The sequence below is a fragment of the Diorhabda carinulata genome, chromosome 9 (genome assembly GCF_026250575.1).
Source record: "Diorhabda carinulata isolate Delta chromosome 9, icDioCari1.1, whole genome shotgun sequence".
NCBI classification, from domain to species: domain Eukaryota; kingdom Metazoa; phylum Arthropoda; class Insecta; order Coleoptera; family Chrysomelidae; genus Diorhabda; species Diorhabda carinulata.
In genome coordinates, this window is record NC_079468.1 from 4,703,442 (window position 1) to 4,719,814 (window position 16,373).

Consider the following 16,373-nt stretch of genomic DNA (forward strand, 5'->3'; position numbering starts at 1 on the left):
ATAGTAATTCGCCTTTGGTTATATTTGTAAAGAAAAATTTATTTAGTTTAACGTGCTTTTAATAAAAATGATTAAAAAAATATCTGCTTTCACACTTGTTTCTCTAGAGCTTATTTAATGGAATTCAAATAATAGATCGCCAATCAACCAAAAGTGGTCGGTAATGTAAATTAAACACTAAATACCGATATTTTATTTGTTCTTCTTCTCCAGACGCTTTTATTTCCCTAACAATTTTCACTACCTTCCTTTCTCATATAACCTCTTTCGATAATACCCATAGTTTAGAGCATTAGAGCACTGTTGAAAGAATATCTGTTTTATAAACTCTAGTTTTTCCTGATCTTGATAATATTTTGAAATTCTCACTTCTTTTACAGTTCCTGCTGCCTTGTTGCCCTTTCCAGATAGTTTGGAATTTGTTACCCTTAGAAATTCAAATCGGCCTACAGTATTATTTTCCATTGTTTATTTTTATGGATAATTATGAATTCCCTTCCATTACCATATATATGAAGTCCAAGGTCTCTTGCTCTTACTTTTAACCTTTGAAAATTTTTATTTTTGGTCTAGTTAAAAGTACTACATCGTCCCTATAGACTTTGTTTGATGCTTTGCAAAAATTTATGAGTCATAAGAACATATCTAAAACTGATATTTCCCATAATTTTTTCCAAAAAAACAGATTCAAAAAAATTTATGGAAATAGGACGATTTTTCGTTTGTCTAGATCCAAGAAACGAGGGAACCGTGATAGTATAATTTTTTTTATCTAATTTCATTTGCTTAACAATCAATTTTTTTTAGATATTACATGACTTTAATGCGAGGCGATCTTCAATTGCGACAAGGAGATACCGTGTATGTTCTACGAGATATTCCTATAAAAGGTACCGATAAAAAGCATACTTATGATACGATAGGGAAGATAGAATACACCGATTTAGACATATTTAGGATCGAAAGGTTATGGAAAGAGGAAAAGACCGGTAAACGTTTAGCGTACGGTCACCATTACCTAAGACCCCACGAAACTTTCCACGAACCGACTAGAAAGTAAGTAATCGATCATTCAATCCAGAAATTTTATTTTCAATTATTCTAATCGTTTATAGATTTTTCCCGAATGAAGTTATGAGAGTACCTCTCTACGAAGCAGTGCCTGTTGAATTGATTATATCCCATTGTTGGGTTATGGATGTAAATACTTATTGTAAAGGTAGACCTATAGGCTCCTCTCCGGATCATATATACATATGCGAATATAGAGTTGATAAAGGAGCTAAAATGTTTAGCAAAGTGAGTATACCTCATTTATATCATTCTTCAAAATATTTTACAATAAAAATCATTTCTTTTCAGGTATCAAAATCTAAGTTTCCCATATGCACGAAAAGCTTTGCTTTCGAGCACTTTGAGACGCGCTTAAAAATATCTAGGACGTATTGTCCTCACGACGTCGATGAGGCGTTTATGAAATCTACAGGGAGAAAACAAAAAAACGATGAGGCAACTAGTAAAAGTGGATCGGCAAGTGGAGGAACAAGCGTTAAACAGGAAACGCCGAGTACCAATGTCGTACCACAAACTGTCGTTAAGGTAAATTTTTATTATCCAAACTATCGTTAATTCTATATCTACTTTCAGTTTTTTCCCTGTATAATTTATGTTTAGTGTCTCGGTGGTTCAGGATGACGAACGAAATGTTTGTAATTAATCAACTGTTAAATTACTCCATTAAAGATTTTTACATTAAAATATGATAAACTAATAAACATTTATAAAAAGGATATAAACCACCCAGATTTTTAATAAAACTACCATCAAATGGTTCGAAAACCGTAACAGGAACTAACTCTTGGGGTATTTTGATCATACTCACTGCAGTTAGTCATGTGAAAGAGGTGTTGAATTGAACTTGAAGTAAATGTGATCCAGCAACTATCAAAGCATTGTCATGTTATCAATTGAAAACTGATTTGTATATATTGTAGATTCAAGAACAATAAGGTGTTTTTGGAATGGGTCCCTCGTCCTTTGAGAACCGGCAAAAACCAATACAATTGCCAGAAAATTATAAACATCAAAAATTACTATACAGCAATCAATAAATCCTAACCTCAATCCAGTAGAGCAACCATCAAAGAATTGTCCTATTGTCAATACAAACCTGATTGAGTCTATTGTAGACTTAAGAACAATAACATATTTTGATTTTGGTTCCTTGTATTTTGGGAATATAATTGCCAGAACAAAAGAAAGATCAAAAATATGTGAGTCTCAATTTATTCATTAAAATCGATAACTTCAAAGGTCACAGTTTTACTTTTGGCTGATTGATGGGCCAATGTTAAGGCATCGCTAATTAACAAATCATGGAAGAATGTGCACTCTGGATGATGTGCTTTTAGCCCAGCTTTTTGATAGGTTGAGGGGACCCAATGATTCTCAAAGAAGTGAGGCAGAAGCTCAAAAATGGGCTGCTGGTGGTGCCTAAAGCGAGTTACAAATATATGAAGTGATGACTGATGAGGAGATTGTACAAGTGGTAATGTTTGAGGACGATGAGGACAATAGCGTTGAAGTTCTCGCCTCCAAAAATGTTGGAAATTCAGAGGCAGTAGGAGCTTTAAGCATTTCTTTGAAATGGACTGAAAATAACGAATTTGTTAGCCACGAAGTTATGTTACTCCGTTGAATTAGAGACCAGGCTTTTGAAATGTACAATCACATTTTTGTCTTTATGCTTTGATTGACCAAAGAAACTAAGGTTAAACATATGTTTTATTACATTTATTTATGACATACTATAATCCGGACGCCTCGATAATCCGGAAAGAGTTTTGTTTTTGCTTCTCCGGATTACAGAGGCCCCAGTATAATCGTGAATGTATTTTTGAAATGTTTACATGTTGTTTATTATTTTTAGACTCTCGCTGAACAAAAGGCACGTCTCAATCGAGTTTTATTATCTCTCTTAAGCAAAATGCCTACAAAGCAAGTCCTCGACGTTTCGTATCTTTTAGAAGGAGGACGTCGGAGGAAAAAACAAACCGATAATGCTACTAGTAAATAATAGATAATGTTTCATCGGTTATTAAAATGGGTGATATTTTTAGATATTTTCTATTATAGACCAGTTGATTGAAAACGAATTTTTACTTTCAATTTCTTAAAATTTGTTTTAGAATGATAAGGAAAAAAGTAATCAATTCTAAGATTAATTTTTTTTTATATATGTATATGTATATATAATATTTGAATTTAATAATTTTAATTCGTATCAACTGGTCTTAATTATGTTTAAAGCAGAGATCTGCAATTGATGTTTTAAATATTATTGAATATTTTACGAGAGTTTAATCCATAGAAAGATTTTTCACTTTCTAATTTGTTGATTCATAAGAAATGTTGTTAAAGGACAGTTTAAAATCACGGAGTTGTAGTTAAAGCGAATTTGACTTTTTTTTAAAGCAAAAATATGTGAATGAAAATAATTCATTACGAAAAAATTGAAAGCGTCCTAGCACAACGAGAAATTGTAAAATAACATTCAACCCTTGATCGAATTTTCTCATTATAGATAGAAATTTTGTCATGGAATAATTATCATTTTTCAAAATCAGATTTTTTTCCAAAATAAATAATAAAAAGTTGAAGAAGTATTTACGGATATATAAATATTCTAAATTTGATTGATTTTTTTATTTGAATCACTTTTTATGGATTAACTCGTATTGTTTTCATGAATAGGTGATATTCTAACAACATCAAATATTATAATTTCCTCTCTTTTATAATTAAGTTTCGAAACACTTATTGGTGCACTTTGTACATTGTTCTGTTTTTTATCTCACTTGGTAATTTTAATAACTAGTCATAGTATTGTTAATAAGTTTTTTTATTGATGAGCACATATATTATTTATTTGTACAGAGAAAAAAAATTGTTGCTTATATTTTCGTGTTGAAATTGCATCTTATATTAGGTACAAACTATTTACATTTTTTATATATACGCGATGTCTATCGACAGATAACTTGTATGTAATTGTTTATTTACAGGGTGAACTTTCAACATTAACACAAATTTTTTTCAAGCTTGTAACAGTAAAGGTTCAAATATAATTTTATAACAAGTTTGAATGTATTTAATAATTTCACGTATAATAATTTTTGTCTGTGTTACTGTTTGCCAACATGGTAGTTGTTTTATTTATTAATCTATGGATCGATTCCTTCTACTACCGAAGTGTATATGGGTAAATACCAAGAAATCGATGAAATGGAAAAAAATCGAACAGTTCGAAAGAAGTTAAGATTACCATTATATGTATAAGGTTAGGGAATTGACAACTAAAAAGAAACCAAATAGCCTACATCCAGGTTTGTTGGATGCCGATGGAAAACTAATATCCAAAAGCTCAAAGCTTATAAAGATGTGGAAGACTTATGCAGAAACTTTCTGAATATTGAAATTAGTGTGCAAAACAGAAAATCAGTTTCTTGATATTTTGACCACCCTTTTTAACACCATCTATTATAGAGGAAATATTCCAGAAGACTAATTGCAGTCAACCTTCTATCCCTAAAAACCACATAAATCACATAACGAAGTTTTTTACCAAAATTATACCACCTTCGCTCAAATAGTGACATAAGCCAAAAAACAGTCTATCGAGTTATAAGGGGTTTGAAATTAATTCTAATTTCGATTTTCACTTTTCGGATGATGAATTAAAAACTAATAAGGTTACCACAATAGTAATTATGTATGTGACATTAATTAAGATAAAATTCTCTAGCACCAATGGTTCAGTGAAAGAGATTTTCTTCAAATTTCTAATGAATGCAATTTACGAATTTACGTAAAAATTTATGAAACTATTGAAGGGTTCATCCTGTATAAACCCCAATAAAATTCTCTAACATACTATTATGCATACTTTAGGTCTTTTCATCTTAAACAGTTTTCCCTTATCAACAGCTCCCGTACTTGAACGGTTTGGTCTGTAAAAGGTTGACACCTTCCGATGTAATAAAAAATTATTTGAACATTTCTTATAAAGCCTATCAAGTGCCGTTGAGTTAGACTGAAATAATTTATTATTTGAAAAGACCTATATTTACTATTTTTTATGGCATACTAATTTTTTATTATATTGAATCGCCTTTATAGACATACTTTATACTAATTTTTTTATTGACAAATTTGTTGTAATTTTTTGTAAATAGGATTTTATTAAAAGTGATTTTTGATAAATGATTATCATGGAATTGTAATTTTTGTAAAAATTATATTTATTTCTTTTTCACGACTTTATTGTTAAGATTTGTTGCTATACACGGTGGATTGAAAATTATTTCTGTAAATGGTATATTTTTGACAAAACAAATTCCCAATACAACCATTTTGTATATTCAAATCAATTCAAACTATAGTTTTAATTTTTTTGTACAGTGTGATCACTTTAATTCGTACACAACTATTAAAATTTATGATTCCAATAGAACTGGTCACAAAAACGTGAAAAGTTTGTGTCAAACTTTGAAAGATTACATAGAATGTTCCAATTTTTCATTATTACTCAATTTAATCGATTAAAAGTGTTCTGATCAATTCAAAACTATTATTTATTATTAAAAATCAAAGATATACGGTTTATCATCATCTTTACGGTCTATTACAAGTACCATCCAGTTTGCTGCACCAATCTTTGTAGTATCTTCAAAGACCCCGTCTCTCCATCTTAGTCTTAGTCTCTCTATTCCTCTACTTAACGTTGGTATAACCTTAAAGTTCTTTTTTGTGGGCACGCTGTTGTTAATACGTGCCACATGTCCTGCCAATCTTGATTGTTGTTATTACAGTAGAACTCCAATTATCCGAATTAATGGGGCCCGGGACCCATTCGGATAATCAAATATTCGGATAATCGGAGTTTTTTTTAAAAAAATTGCCATTGGAGAGAAAAATGTACGTTTTGATATTGCACTATTTTTTTATTGAATTAAATGAAAGAAACATGATATTTTCACATGTTTTAAATATAAATAAAATGTACTTATGTACAAGTTTAGAAATAAAAATCATTGTTTTTCAAACATCTCCGTCAATGTAAGCTGTTTTGCGTTCTTCATCCGTTTTAGGGCAGCCAGGTCACGCATTCGCTTGACGGTGAGCAGTTGCAAGAGGTCACACTCGGGCTGACGCTCCATCCACTTCAAAGCAGTCTAGAGGCCGGCAAATGCTTCACTAGCTGATGGTCCAGCGTCTACTTCAACATCAGCAGAAAGTTCTTCTTCCACTTCAACATCTTCTCTCACACTTTCAACAATTTCATCGTCATTGAGAATTTGAAAACCAGGGTCAGACGTGTCACAAGCCATCCACTCTCCTACATCTTCAGCACTTACTTCTGTACAACCAGGAATTTTTACAATCATTTTTCTTATTTCCTCTAGTGGCAACGCATCTTCATCATCTTCATCCTCTCCATTTTCTTGTTTCTCATTTTCTTCAGATTCTTTTTTTTGTTCTTCTCAGACGGTAGGCCTTTCAGTTTATTCCACGCACGTCTTAGCGTCACTGCCGTAACCAAACTCCAAGCTTCCGCTACCATGTAACAGCAGTCCTTTAAATTTATTTTGCTATGATTTGCCAAAACTAATTCTTCATCTTCAGCACCTTCGATCAGCAGTTTTCTCAGCAGTTGCCTTCTGTAATGGCGCTTCATTGTTTCAATAACAGACTGGTCCATGGGTTGCAGCAAACTTGTAACATTGGGGGGCAAAAACGTCGTTTTAAACTGCCCATTCTCTTTTTCCAACAGTTCTGCTGTAGGATGAGTGGGTGCGTTATCAACAATTAAAAGCACCTTACTGCCTTCTTTTCCCACCGATTTTTGGTGCTTTTTCACTTCAGGAATAAACACTTCATCATCCCATTCGGTAAACAAAGCTGCAGTCATCCAGGCCTTGGGTTGACTTTTGTAGAAGAGTGGAAGTTTTTTTACGTTTTTAAATGCTCTTGGATTTTTTGATTTTCCTATCAAAAGAAGTGGTAGTTTATGATTTCCAGTGGAGTTGGCACAGTTAAGCACTGTAACACGTTCTTTACTGACCTTATGTCCAGGGGCACTAGATTCCCTTTTAGAAGCCAAAGTGGTTTTTGGTAATGCTTTCCAAACAAGGCCAGTTTCATCAGCATTATAAACAAACGCCGGATCATAGGATTCTGCTGCAGTTTTAAATTTTTCAATAAAATTTTCAGCAGCTGCAGAGTCTGCTGAAAGCTTCTCACCAGCCAAATCTAACTCGCGTACACCATGCCTGAATTTAAAGTTCCTTAGCCAGCCGTTACTAGCCTTAAAAGATGAATAACCAAGCTTTTCTGCTAAGATTTTGGCTTTTTCACAAAGGATTGGACCTGAAATAGGATTTCCCATAGAACGTTGCTGCAAAAACCATTTAAACACGGCATCTTCCAAATTTTTGTTGGTTGCTGTCTTCATTGTTTTCCTGGAGGAACTTTCATCTTCATTTTCAAGCACCGAAACAAAGTTTAAAAGTGTTGACTTACTGTTTTTAATGTCACAAATTGTTGCTTGTCCAACACCATAAATCTCAGACAACTTCTTACCCGTTACACCTTTATCGAGTTGCTCTATAATTTTCAGTTTGTCCGCTAACGATAGCACAACACGTTTTCTTTTCGAAGCCATGGTAAAAAACAATACAGTACATACATATTGTACACGCACAAACAAAAGTAAGCCGTAGCGAAAGAGTAACGTCCTCGAGCAAGGTCAATAGCACACTGACTATGTACAATCAAAACAAACAATGACAGGTGCGCCGTGACTGCAATGCGCCGGAACTGGAGTGGGGACTCATACCACGTGTTGTGCCTACACTGACTTCGCGGAGGGAAGGATAATAGTGAGCGAACGCGCAAACACTGGCTTCTCGGGGGGAAGAATAATAGCGCACTTAGACTTTTTTTGGACAAATTGTCCATCCAAGTCTTCTTCTGTTTCTCGTTCTTATAATCTGACTTCTAGTATTCTTCTTGTTATCTGTTCCTTACTTGTTCTTTTTACATGTCCGAATTATCTTAGTTGATTTTCTTCTATGTATTATTCTACAGATTTTGTATTCAATATTTGACTGTAGTATTTGTTTTTGACGTGATCTAATCAAGTATTGATCTCAATTTTCCGGAGGAATCTTATTACTGTTGTTTGTATCTTTTTCCTGTGTCTTTCAGTCATTGACCATGTTTCGGAACCATATATTGGTCTATTGCTTTTGTCTACTGTTGTCTCAGTATGAATATTGCGTTTTACGTGCCCCTATTGGGTCTAAATCTAAACTAAGTTCCTTCTAATTTTCCCCTCAATATCTTTTCTATGATTAATAATTTTTAATGCTGAAAAAAGAATATAGCAAAGCTATTACTCTTGGTTTTTTAACCACATAGCAAAATTTTCAAAAGGTGAAAGTCATAGGACAGTTAAACATAAACTGAGTGTCACAATTCACCCCTATTTTACTCTTTACCTAGATGGGTGCTGTTTCATGAATTTGTTTTTACCACAAAATAATTTATGAGACAAATTATAGATATTGAAATTTATTATAGGTAGCGTCACATTATATATACATTTTCTATATGATTCTAACTTCGGGAACATTGGATCAATTCCAAATTACAAAATTTCAAATGTACTTCTAATCCAAACCAAATCAAACTAGAAAAATTTTTAAGAAAAGTGTTATTATCCCTATAGTATGGAAAATTTATGTTTTTACCCCCAATATGTAAAGAAATTTATTTTTTCTTGTGATACACTGTACGAAAAATGCATTTATGTTTGCAAGATAACTACTGTGAAATTTTTATATTGTTGTAGACATCCTGTATACGTTGAAAAAGGGTTTTCCCTTATTTACGAAATGGTATTATTTGTATTTATTTATATAGCTGTGTATATAATTTCTTTAGGTACCTATTATTTATATCATTTAATTTATTTCTAAAAGAATGGTAATTGTTCTTGCCTGATTGAAAGTAACAATATAATAACACTATGTTAATATCACAGTAGGATATATATATATATATATACTTTTTATGATAAATAAAGTTGTTATATTTTCTGAAAAACTTTTTGTTTTTTATACACTCCTTATGTAGAACAGAAAAAAACTTAGAAAAATTTTATGGTTACAATATGGGAAAAATTTAAAATAATGATGGTACGATACTCTTTAACGATATTTTTGTAAAAATGTTTTTACTTTACAAGTTATAACCGAAAAACAAAATACTATTTTTTGGAGGTCTCTAACTTTATATTACAACGCTCTGGATATCTAGAATTTAGTAATTTTGAAAACTAAACAAACAATTTATAACATTCTCGATGTACGACTTGTATTGATACTGATCGATTTTAATAAGTAGAGTGAGAATCAAACTCAATCAAATTGAACTATTATTAACCAAATAAACTTGAGACGGTCCTATTGTAGATCAAATTAAATATGGAGAAGCTTGCGAATGATAACAATGATCATTTTTTACTCACTTGTAATTAGAAAAATAAAATTTCGTAAATAAAAAAAATGGGACAACCTTTAGATTCATATTTATTACTGCCCGTAAAAGAAAAAAATTTGATAAAGCTCTGCAATTGGGGCTATATTCGAAAATCTATAGAAAAATGAGACATACTGTATATTGATAATCTTTTATTGGAATTTAAATCGAAAAAAAATAGACGGAGTTCTGAATCTTTCGGAACCGTTCTTCTTAAGGAGGATTTCCACTGAATAGTCAAAATCACAACTCTGTCGATTTCCCTATAGAAATTACTGAGAAATTAGAAATAAAAAACTAGAGAGAAACAGTTTTATATTATAATTAGAATATAAACTGAATAACAACATTGTAAAAATATATTTATATTTTTTATAAATAATTAAATAATTTTGTCACTTCATTGCCCAGTCAAAAAAAATTAATAAACCCTCTTCTTAACTAAGTGATTAAAAAGTTTAAAAAGATTTAAATTAGATTATAAACATACAAACACAATTACTGGAATAAAAAAAATTCAATTTTTTCTTTATCCTAATTCTTGAAGAATTAGAACCAATATTATAAAGATTGAAAAGGAACTGTTTTCTTTAAAACTACAATCTGTTAAATTAGAAAAAAAACCTCCGCGGGCTCTAATTACAGTTTATACATGATTTCTCATGCTTTGAATTATATTGTCGATAAGTTCTTGGGGAAAATTCTCCCAGTCCTCCAACGCCAATTTAAACTTTTCGATATTATTAGAAACTGGATTTATTTTTCGAAACGCCTTTTTCTCCGGTAGTCCCCGACATTTTGTATCAGATTCATATGTAGCGGTCGTGGTCACTAGTTAATTAAGGTAGTCTCTCACTAAATGATAGTTTCAGTGAAATTTGCTTGTTGATATCTGTCTCCACATTATTTCCCTCTCATTCACTCAATAAAACATGACTACAAATTTATTCAAACTCGATGCTCCCGATCGAATGCTAATCTTGCTATACCATGATCTATGTAGAGTTTTAGGACCTTTGTTGCCACCTAAGAAATTAGCCCACTTCATTCAACCGTCTTTTTAACTTACGTTAAAGTTACAAACTTCTGGACTATTTCGGATTTGAACAGCTATATGGCGACGGTTGTAAAGTCTGCATAACTATAAAACAGTCATCTAAGACTAATTGTCCGACTTGTGCCCTGTCCTCGTCAGTGCAGTCTCATTATAATGTCGAACGAATCTATGAATCACCGATATCGAAACACCCAATCAGAACTAAAAGCAAGTCAGTTGAAAATTGATTAGATTTTTTTCTATTAAAAAAAATATGTACTAAGTTGCTATAACATATGTAAAAAGAAAAATGTTAATAAAAGAATATTTTACCATATATGCCATGGATGAACAAAATGATTTAAATTTAAGTATGTATATCAATAAAGAAATAATGGACAAAATAGTTATGAAAGTAGATATAGATTAAAATATAGTCATATATTTTCTCTTTTAGTTCTTTTAAATTAAAAAAATGAGAATATATAAACAGAGAGCTTATTTAGGATAATCCAAAATAGCCTGCATTAAATCATTACCAGATATTACTCTATCGCTCAAAATATATATCTGAGCTCCTGTTAGAGTCTCTAATAAATTACAAGCAGCTATTTCTGCATATGTAACTCCTCCTATTATATAAATAAGAACTACCCTTGATTGTAAAGGATATCCTTTATCGACTATCAACAATGGTCCTAAAACCTCCAGTTTTGCTTTAATTTCATCCTTGGGGACTGAATTCAAGATCATACCAGCTATTTGGGTTATCAAAGGTATGTAACAACCAGCGAAAACATAACTAGCACATGTGGGAAACTTGAAATTGACTTTTGAAGGGTCGGCAGGTATTTGTTTCATATTTTTTGCATTTAAATGATAATTGCTTGAAGTAAATTTTGGAATTTTTAATTTTCCATGTAAATTTAATGTAGAACTAGTTTTAACAGGTTCTGGAACAAAACCAGCACTGATCAAATTGTAAAAAGCAAACCCATAATGGAATCCGAATTGATAGAGAAATTTTAACCAAAACTGTTTAATTTCGCTTTCACTTAATGGTTGAAAAAGACATAATAAACAAAATAACCTTAAAGTTAACAATTTATCATTTTCAGTATTTAAAAGTTTCTCAAGGTAATTCAAATTAGAACTTCTTTCAGTATCCTGTATAATATTTTGTTCTATAAACTTTTGAACTTCATATCTGGGCCCTAGTATATTAATTATACTTTCAGCTGCAAGTAAATGGTTTGTTATGTCCTTTTTTTTAGTCTTAGCTGCTTGTAATTGAGTTTGTACATAATGTTTTATTTCATCTAATGCCATTTCCCTAGAATTCATTGTTTCTGTCCTTAACTCTTTTGTCAAATGACTCAAAACTGAAGTAACTTCTGTGAAGAATCTATTTTTAATGTCACAGTAAATTGTGTCTTTTTTACTATCTAAACAGAATTTTATCGGTTGCATTTCTGGTAAGGGATTGCACTTTTCATCTAGTTTCTTTAGATCCTCTTGTTTTTTCTCACAAATACCAGAGTTGACTGTATATACTTCACTTAGTAATCCAGCGTATGTACCTGGTGTGAGTAATGCACTAGTATAATCAATGTTTCTATCCATTATTATCAATGCCCCAAAATCAGATTCCAATCTATCACTTTCCCCTTTATCTTCACAGTACTGGTCAAACTGAGATAACAATGATTTTGAATATTGACCAAGTGTTACAATAAATCTAGGTTTTCCAATAACAAAACTCAGCTGCCACAAACATTTTGATAATACAGGTAGATATGTTAAATTCTGATGTACGAATAATGAACTATATATGTTTGGAATCTCTAAACTGAGCAACCCTACATCTAAATAAATAGGCATCCACTGAAACATATGTATCCTTATAACACTGTGGAGTAAACCTAATTCTTCTAATTCGTTCTCATATGAACAGTTATAAGATGGTATCACAATAATATGAAATTTATTTTTTACTGCTTTCTCAATATCGTCAACTTGAGATCGTATTTGGCACACTACTTGTTTAAAGAGTCTAATATCTGAATATATCATATAAAACATACAAGCTCCTTCAGAACTTGGACTTATTGACTCCAACTTGAATATTTTTTCTACGCCATTTCCCCTACAAATCACACGTTTACGGGATAATGAAAAAAAAAACGATTCAGTACGTACTTTAACCATTTCACACCACAAACTTTTTCTAATGGTCTTATTAAAGATGATTCTATTATTAAAAATTTTTTGCTCGAGACTAAGTTTAAGATTCTAGAGAATTGAGCTTTTGAAATTTCTTGTAGTGACGATAATTTTTTTGACACTTCCATTTTTATACAAAATTTTAAAAAATTTGTGTTCAAAACACAAAGTACACATAACCTAATGATAAACGTCATAATCTTCTTTTTATTTAATATGTACCCTTAATAATTGTGGTTACCTACTAAATAGTATACTATTTGCTAATATAAAATTTCCTTTTAATTGTATGATTTTTTTAAAAATTATTTAATTTTTAATAAATTAGTCGCAAATATCACAGCATTTTTATTTATGAGTTAAATAGTTTCACATTCAATTAATTTTAACCTTCTTCTTGTTCGCCTTCTTCACCTTCTCCTTCACCTTCTCCTTCACCTTCTTCTCCGCCTTCTTCGCCACCTTCTTCGCCACCTTCTTCGCCACCTTCTTCACCACCTTCGCCGCCGCCTTCTCCGCCGCCTTCGCCACCACCACCACCTTCACTAAGGCCAAGCATTTCCAATAATTGGTTTATTGCGTCTTTTACGGGATCCCAAACTAAATTAACTATTGTAAAGACGTACCACAAACTATGCATACATGGAGGATGTTGGTAATATGTTAAATCGGACCAATCAAGATCCATAAGCGCCGGAACGGGCTCTTCAGCCATTTCATTTAATTTAGTTGCACAAAATTTAAAAGTTACAAAAAATTTTTTTGCAGAATTAACACTTACATTTGGAAGATATATCAAATAATTATATTTCAAATAATGTCAAAATTACTGAGAGATCTTGATTGTCGTTTTGACATGATTTTAAAAAGTAATGTGGGTTAATTCGGAACACACACATTTTTGACAGGTGATTAGTGGCTTTCTTTTGAAAGAATTGCTTTTCTCGATTGAGTATCTATAGCTGTTTTACTCATATACTTAGAAAAAGAAAACTTATAACCAAAAAGAGGTCGATTAATTACTATTAAGCCACGCTTTACAATAGAAGTCAAACGTCAACGTTATTAGAAAGATGTGTTGTCATAATTCTGTCATTTAAAATTGGTGTCGTTGTCACTAAATGTTGATGTTATTTTCACTCTTGAATCGGACTCTTAGAGAGAAAGACGTGAAGTTTAAAAACGTCGTTTTCTTTTTGTTCCTTTAAATTTTGAAGAAATATACTATACATTATGGCACCTAAACAAAGAATGCGTATTGCAAACGAAAAAGCCATGAAGAATGTCACTTTAAGAGGAAATGTGCCCAAAACATCTGTAAGTACAACTTACCATATTGTATACAAGAAAACTTATAACATAATACACTAAAACCACATCATTAAAATAACAGTTTAATTTGTTGAATTTATTCTGGATTTATAACATATTATATCAACCATATGGAATTAATTGTATAAACAAAAACCACTTCAATGACGTGTTTGAATAAGATAAGATCATAAAGTATTACTTGATTTTAGAGAGTACATATTTTAGGATTTTGAAAAAAATTTTTTTTATCCAAATCAATCTTGCATACATATTTCTTATTAACAGTCTTTGGATGTACTTGTAAATTTATAATTAGGTATATAAATTTATTTGCAGAAACCAAACCAAGATGGGCCAACTGTGGGACCATGGCTTCTGGCACTCTTTGTATTTGTTGTATGCGGATCAGCTGTTTTTCAAATAATTCAATCTATTCGCTTGGCTTAAAAATAAGTGTATATTAACCAATTTCATCATAAAATTATCTAATTGGGGCTTTAATATAATTTTTTTTTCAACTTATTACCATGCCGTTTTTTTTTATAAAAAAGTATGTGTATATATTTGTTGTAATGTCTTTAGATTTTACAAATATTCAGTTATATGCACTTGAAACTTTAATTTTGTAAACTTTTTAAACATTTTACCATTCCAATGTCATCATTTGCATTTATGTAACTGAATCTATTTTTTGAATATAATGTAATTTTTGAAATACTAGTATTTATTTCTATCTCCAATTTCCTTACACTGCTTCAAAATTTCTTAACATTTTCACTATCTAACACTCAGAAAGACGTTTTTGTACTATGTGTATTTATCATTGCTTAAAAAAATTCTTGGGCTAAACTCCAATTAATATCATTAGGAAATATAAAGAGGAAAACAGGCTAAATACATGGAGAAGAGTGTTGAGAAATATTTTTGGAAGGATATGTGTGGAGCAAAGTGATTGGAGAAAAAGAAAGAATGCAGAAATTAAAAGTTTATATGGTCAGGCAGAGATCAAATATATAATAATGGCAAGACTGTGTTGGTTGAGGCATATAGTCGGAATGGACGAAAATTGGGTGAAACGAGCCCTTAATGAGTGGACCGAGCGCAAAAAGAGGGCGTCCACTTAGAAAATGGTTAGATGTATATAAAGAAGTCTTACAGAAGATAGGGAAACCATTATTCTAATCTATTAATTGCCATAGCATTGTAGGATTAGAGCTAGTCAAAGTCTATTAATTTGATAATGGAATTATTTAAATTTAGCTTATCTACGGATATGATATATTCAATCTCCTATTGACCATTTTCAATTAAGAGCAAAACTTGAATAATAAATTCAGAACATGGATCAGAGAGAGAAAGAGACGTTTGTTGGATTTATTTTTTGGGATGGGATGAAGGAATTTTATTATTAAAAGAACGAATGCAGAGATTGTAAGTTTATATGGACAGGCAGAGATCGGTTATATAATAAGTGCAAAAAGACTGCGTTAGTTCAGGCATATAGCCGGAATGGAAGAAAATAAGTGGGTGAAAAGAGCCCTAAACGATAGAAGGATAGAGAATTGGTGAAATGCAGTAATGACCAAAAGGAATTTGAGAAAAACTGTGGAAAGACTTAAAGTGATGAGCTCATAAGGCCTAATATGTATTATATATAGATAAGTTTTTTATTTCTATAAAAATCCGTTTAAAATAACAGGTAAAAATTTGACGTTTTGACCTACTGTTATTAATTATTTACTATGAAAAGAGACCATTACTCAAACTCAAAAACTGATGTGATTTTCGGAATCTCCATGAGAAAATACATGACACCACGTGTTTTTTTATACTTTCAGAGTATGCCATTTTTTCAAATTTTGTTATCAAAAAAAATATTTTATCTCCTATTTCGCTCGAATTTCGTACGGGGAGGGTACTTTATGATTTGATTAGATAGCTCTTTTAATAAATATCAGATTTGAATATAATTGATTATAAATTTTTAGTCTCACCCTTAAGGAGAGGTAACCAATCATACACTCTAGCAAATTACATGGAGAAGACTATTTATAGTTTCTAGCATCGCTTGGTAGATGGCGATAAAATCGTGAATCGTAGAATAAGTAAAAGTATTGAGGCTGATAAATAATAGGTCTAATTTATCTATGCGAGTCGCATAACGGGTTGCGGATATGACAGGCCCAATACGAGTAGA

The 16,373-nt window shown here is 31.3% G+C and overlaps 4 protein-coding genes across 8 annotated transcripts in view; 2 read left to right on the top strand and 2 right to left on the bottom strand.

The window, feature by feature from the left end:
- The window catches only part of LOC130898317 (histone-lysine N-methyltransferase ash1), a 131,196-nt gene extending 122,028 nt beyond the window's left edge, over positions 1–9,168 (top strand). For all 5 annotated transcript variants that reach the window (XM_057807530.1, XM_057807531.1, XM_057807533.1 and 2 more), the window contains 4 exons: positions 808–1,056; positions 1,116–1,299; positions 1,363–1,599; positions 2,930–9,168. In XM_057807530.1, coding sequence (XP_057663513.1) covers positions 808–1,056; positions 1,116–1,299; positions 1,363–1,599; positions 2,930–3,076 — 817 coding nt within the window. In that variant the 3' untranslated portion in view covers positions 3,077–9,168. The remainder of the gene's footprint in view (positions 1–807; positions 1,057–1,115; positions 1,300–1,362; positions 1,600–2,929) is intronic.
- On the bottom strand, positions 6,214–9,162 carry LOC130898318 (jerky protein homolog-like). Its single transcript, XM_057807535.1, has one exon. It carries the CDS (start codon positions 7,721–7,723, stop codon positions 6,461–6,463), a length of 1,263 nt encoding a protein of 420 aa, XP_057663518.1. The 5' UTR covers positions 7,724–9,162; the 3' UTR covers positions 6,214–6,460.
- A 733-nt stretch (positions 9,169–9,901) lies between the features above and the next one.
- LOC130897939 (vacuolar protein sorting-associated protein 33B) lies at positions 9,902–13,044 on the bottom strand. The gene is made up of 2 exons (XM_057806928.1): positions 12,839–13,044; positions 9,902–12,785 (listed from the first exon to the last, which is right to left on the bottom strand). The coding sequence occupies exons 1-2, from the start codon at positions 12,988–12,990 to the stop codon at positions 11,138–11,140; spliced, it is 1,800 nt and encodes a 599-aa protein (XP_057662911.1). The 5' UTR covers positions 12,991–13,044; the 3' UTR covers positions 9,902–11,137.
- A 902-nt stretch (positions 13,045–13,946) lies between these two features.
- LOC130897943 (stress-associated endoplasmic reticulum protein 2) lies at positions 13,947–14,891 on the top strand. The gene is made up of 2 exons (XM_057806932.1): positions 13,947–14,179; positions 14,513–14,891. Exons 1-2 carry the CDS (start codon positions 14,096–14,098, stop codon positions 14,621–14,623), a joined length of 195 nt encoding a protein of 64 aa, XP_057662915.1. The 5' UTR covers positions 13,947–14,095; the 3' UTR covers positions 14,624–14,891.
- The last annotated feature ends 1,482 nt before the right edge of the window (positions 14,892–16,373 follow it).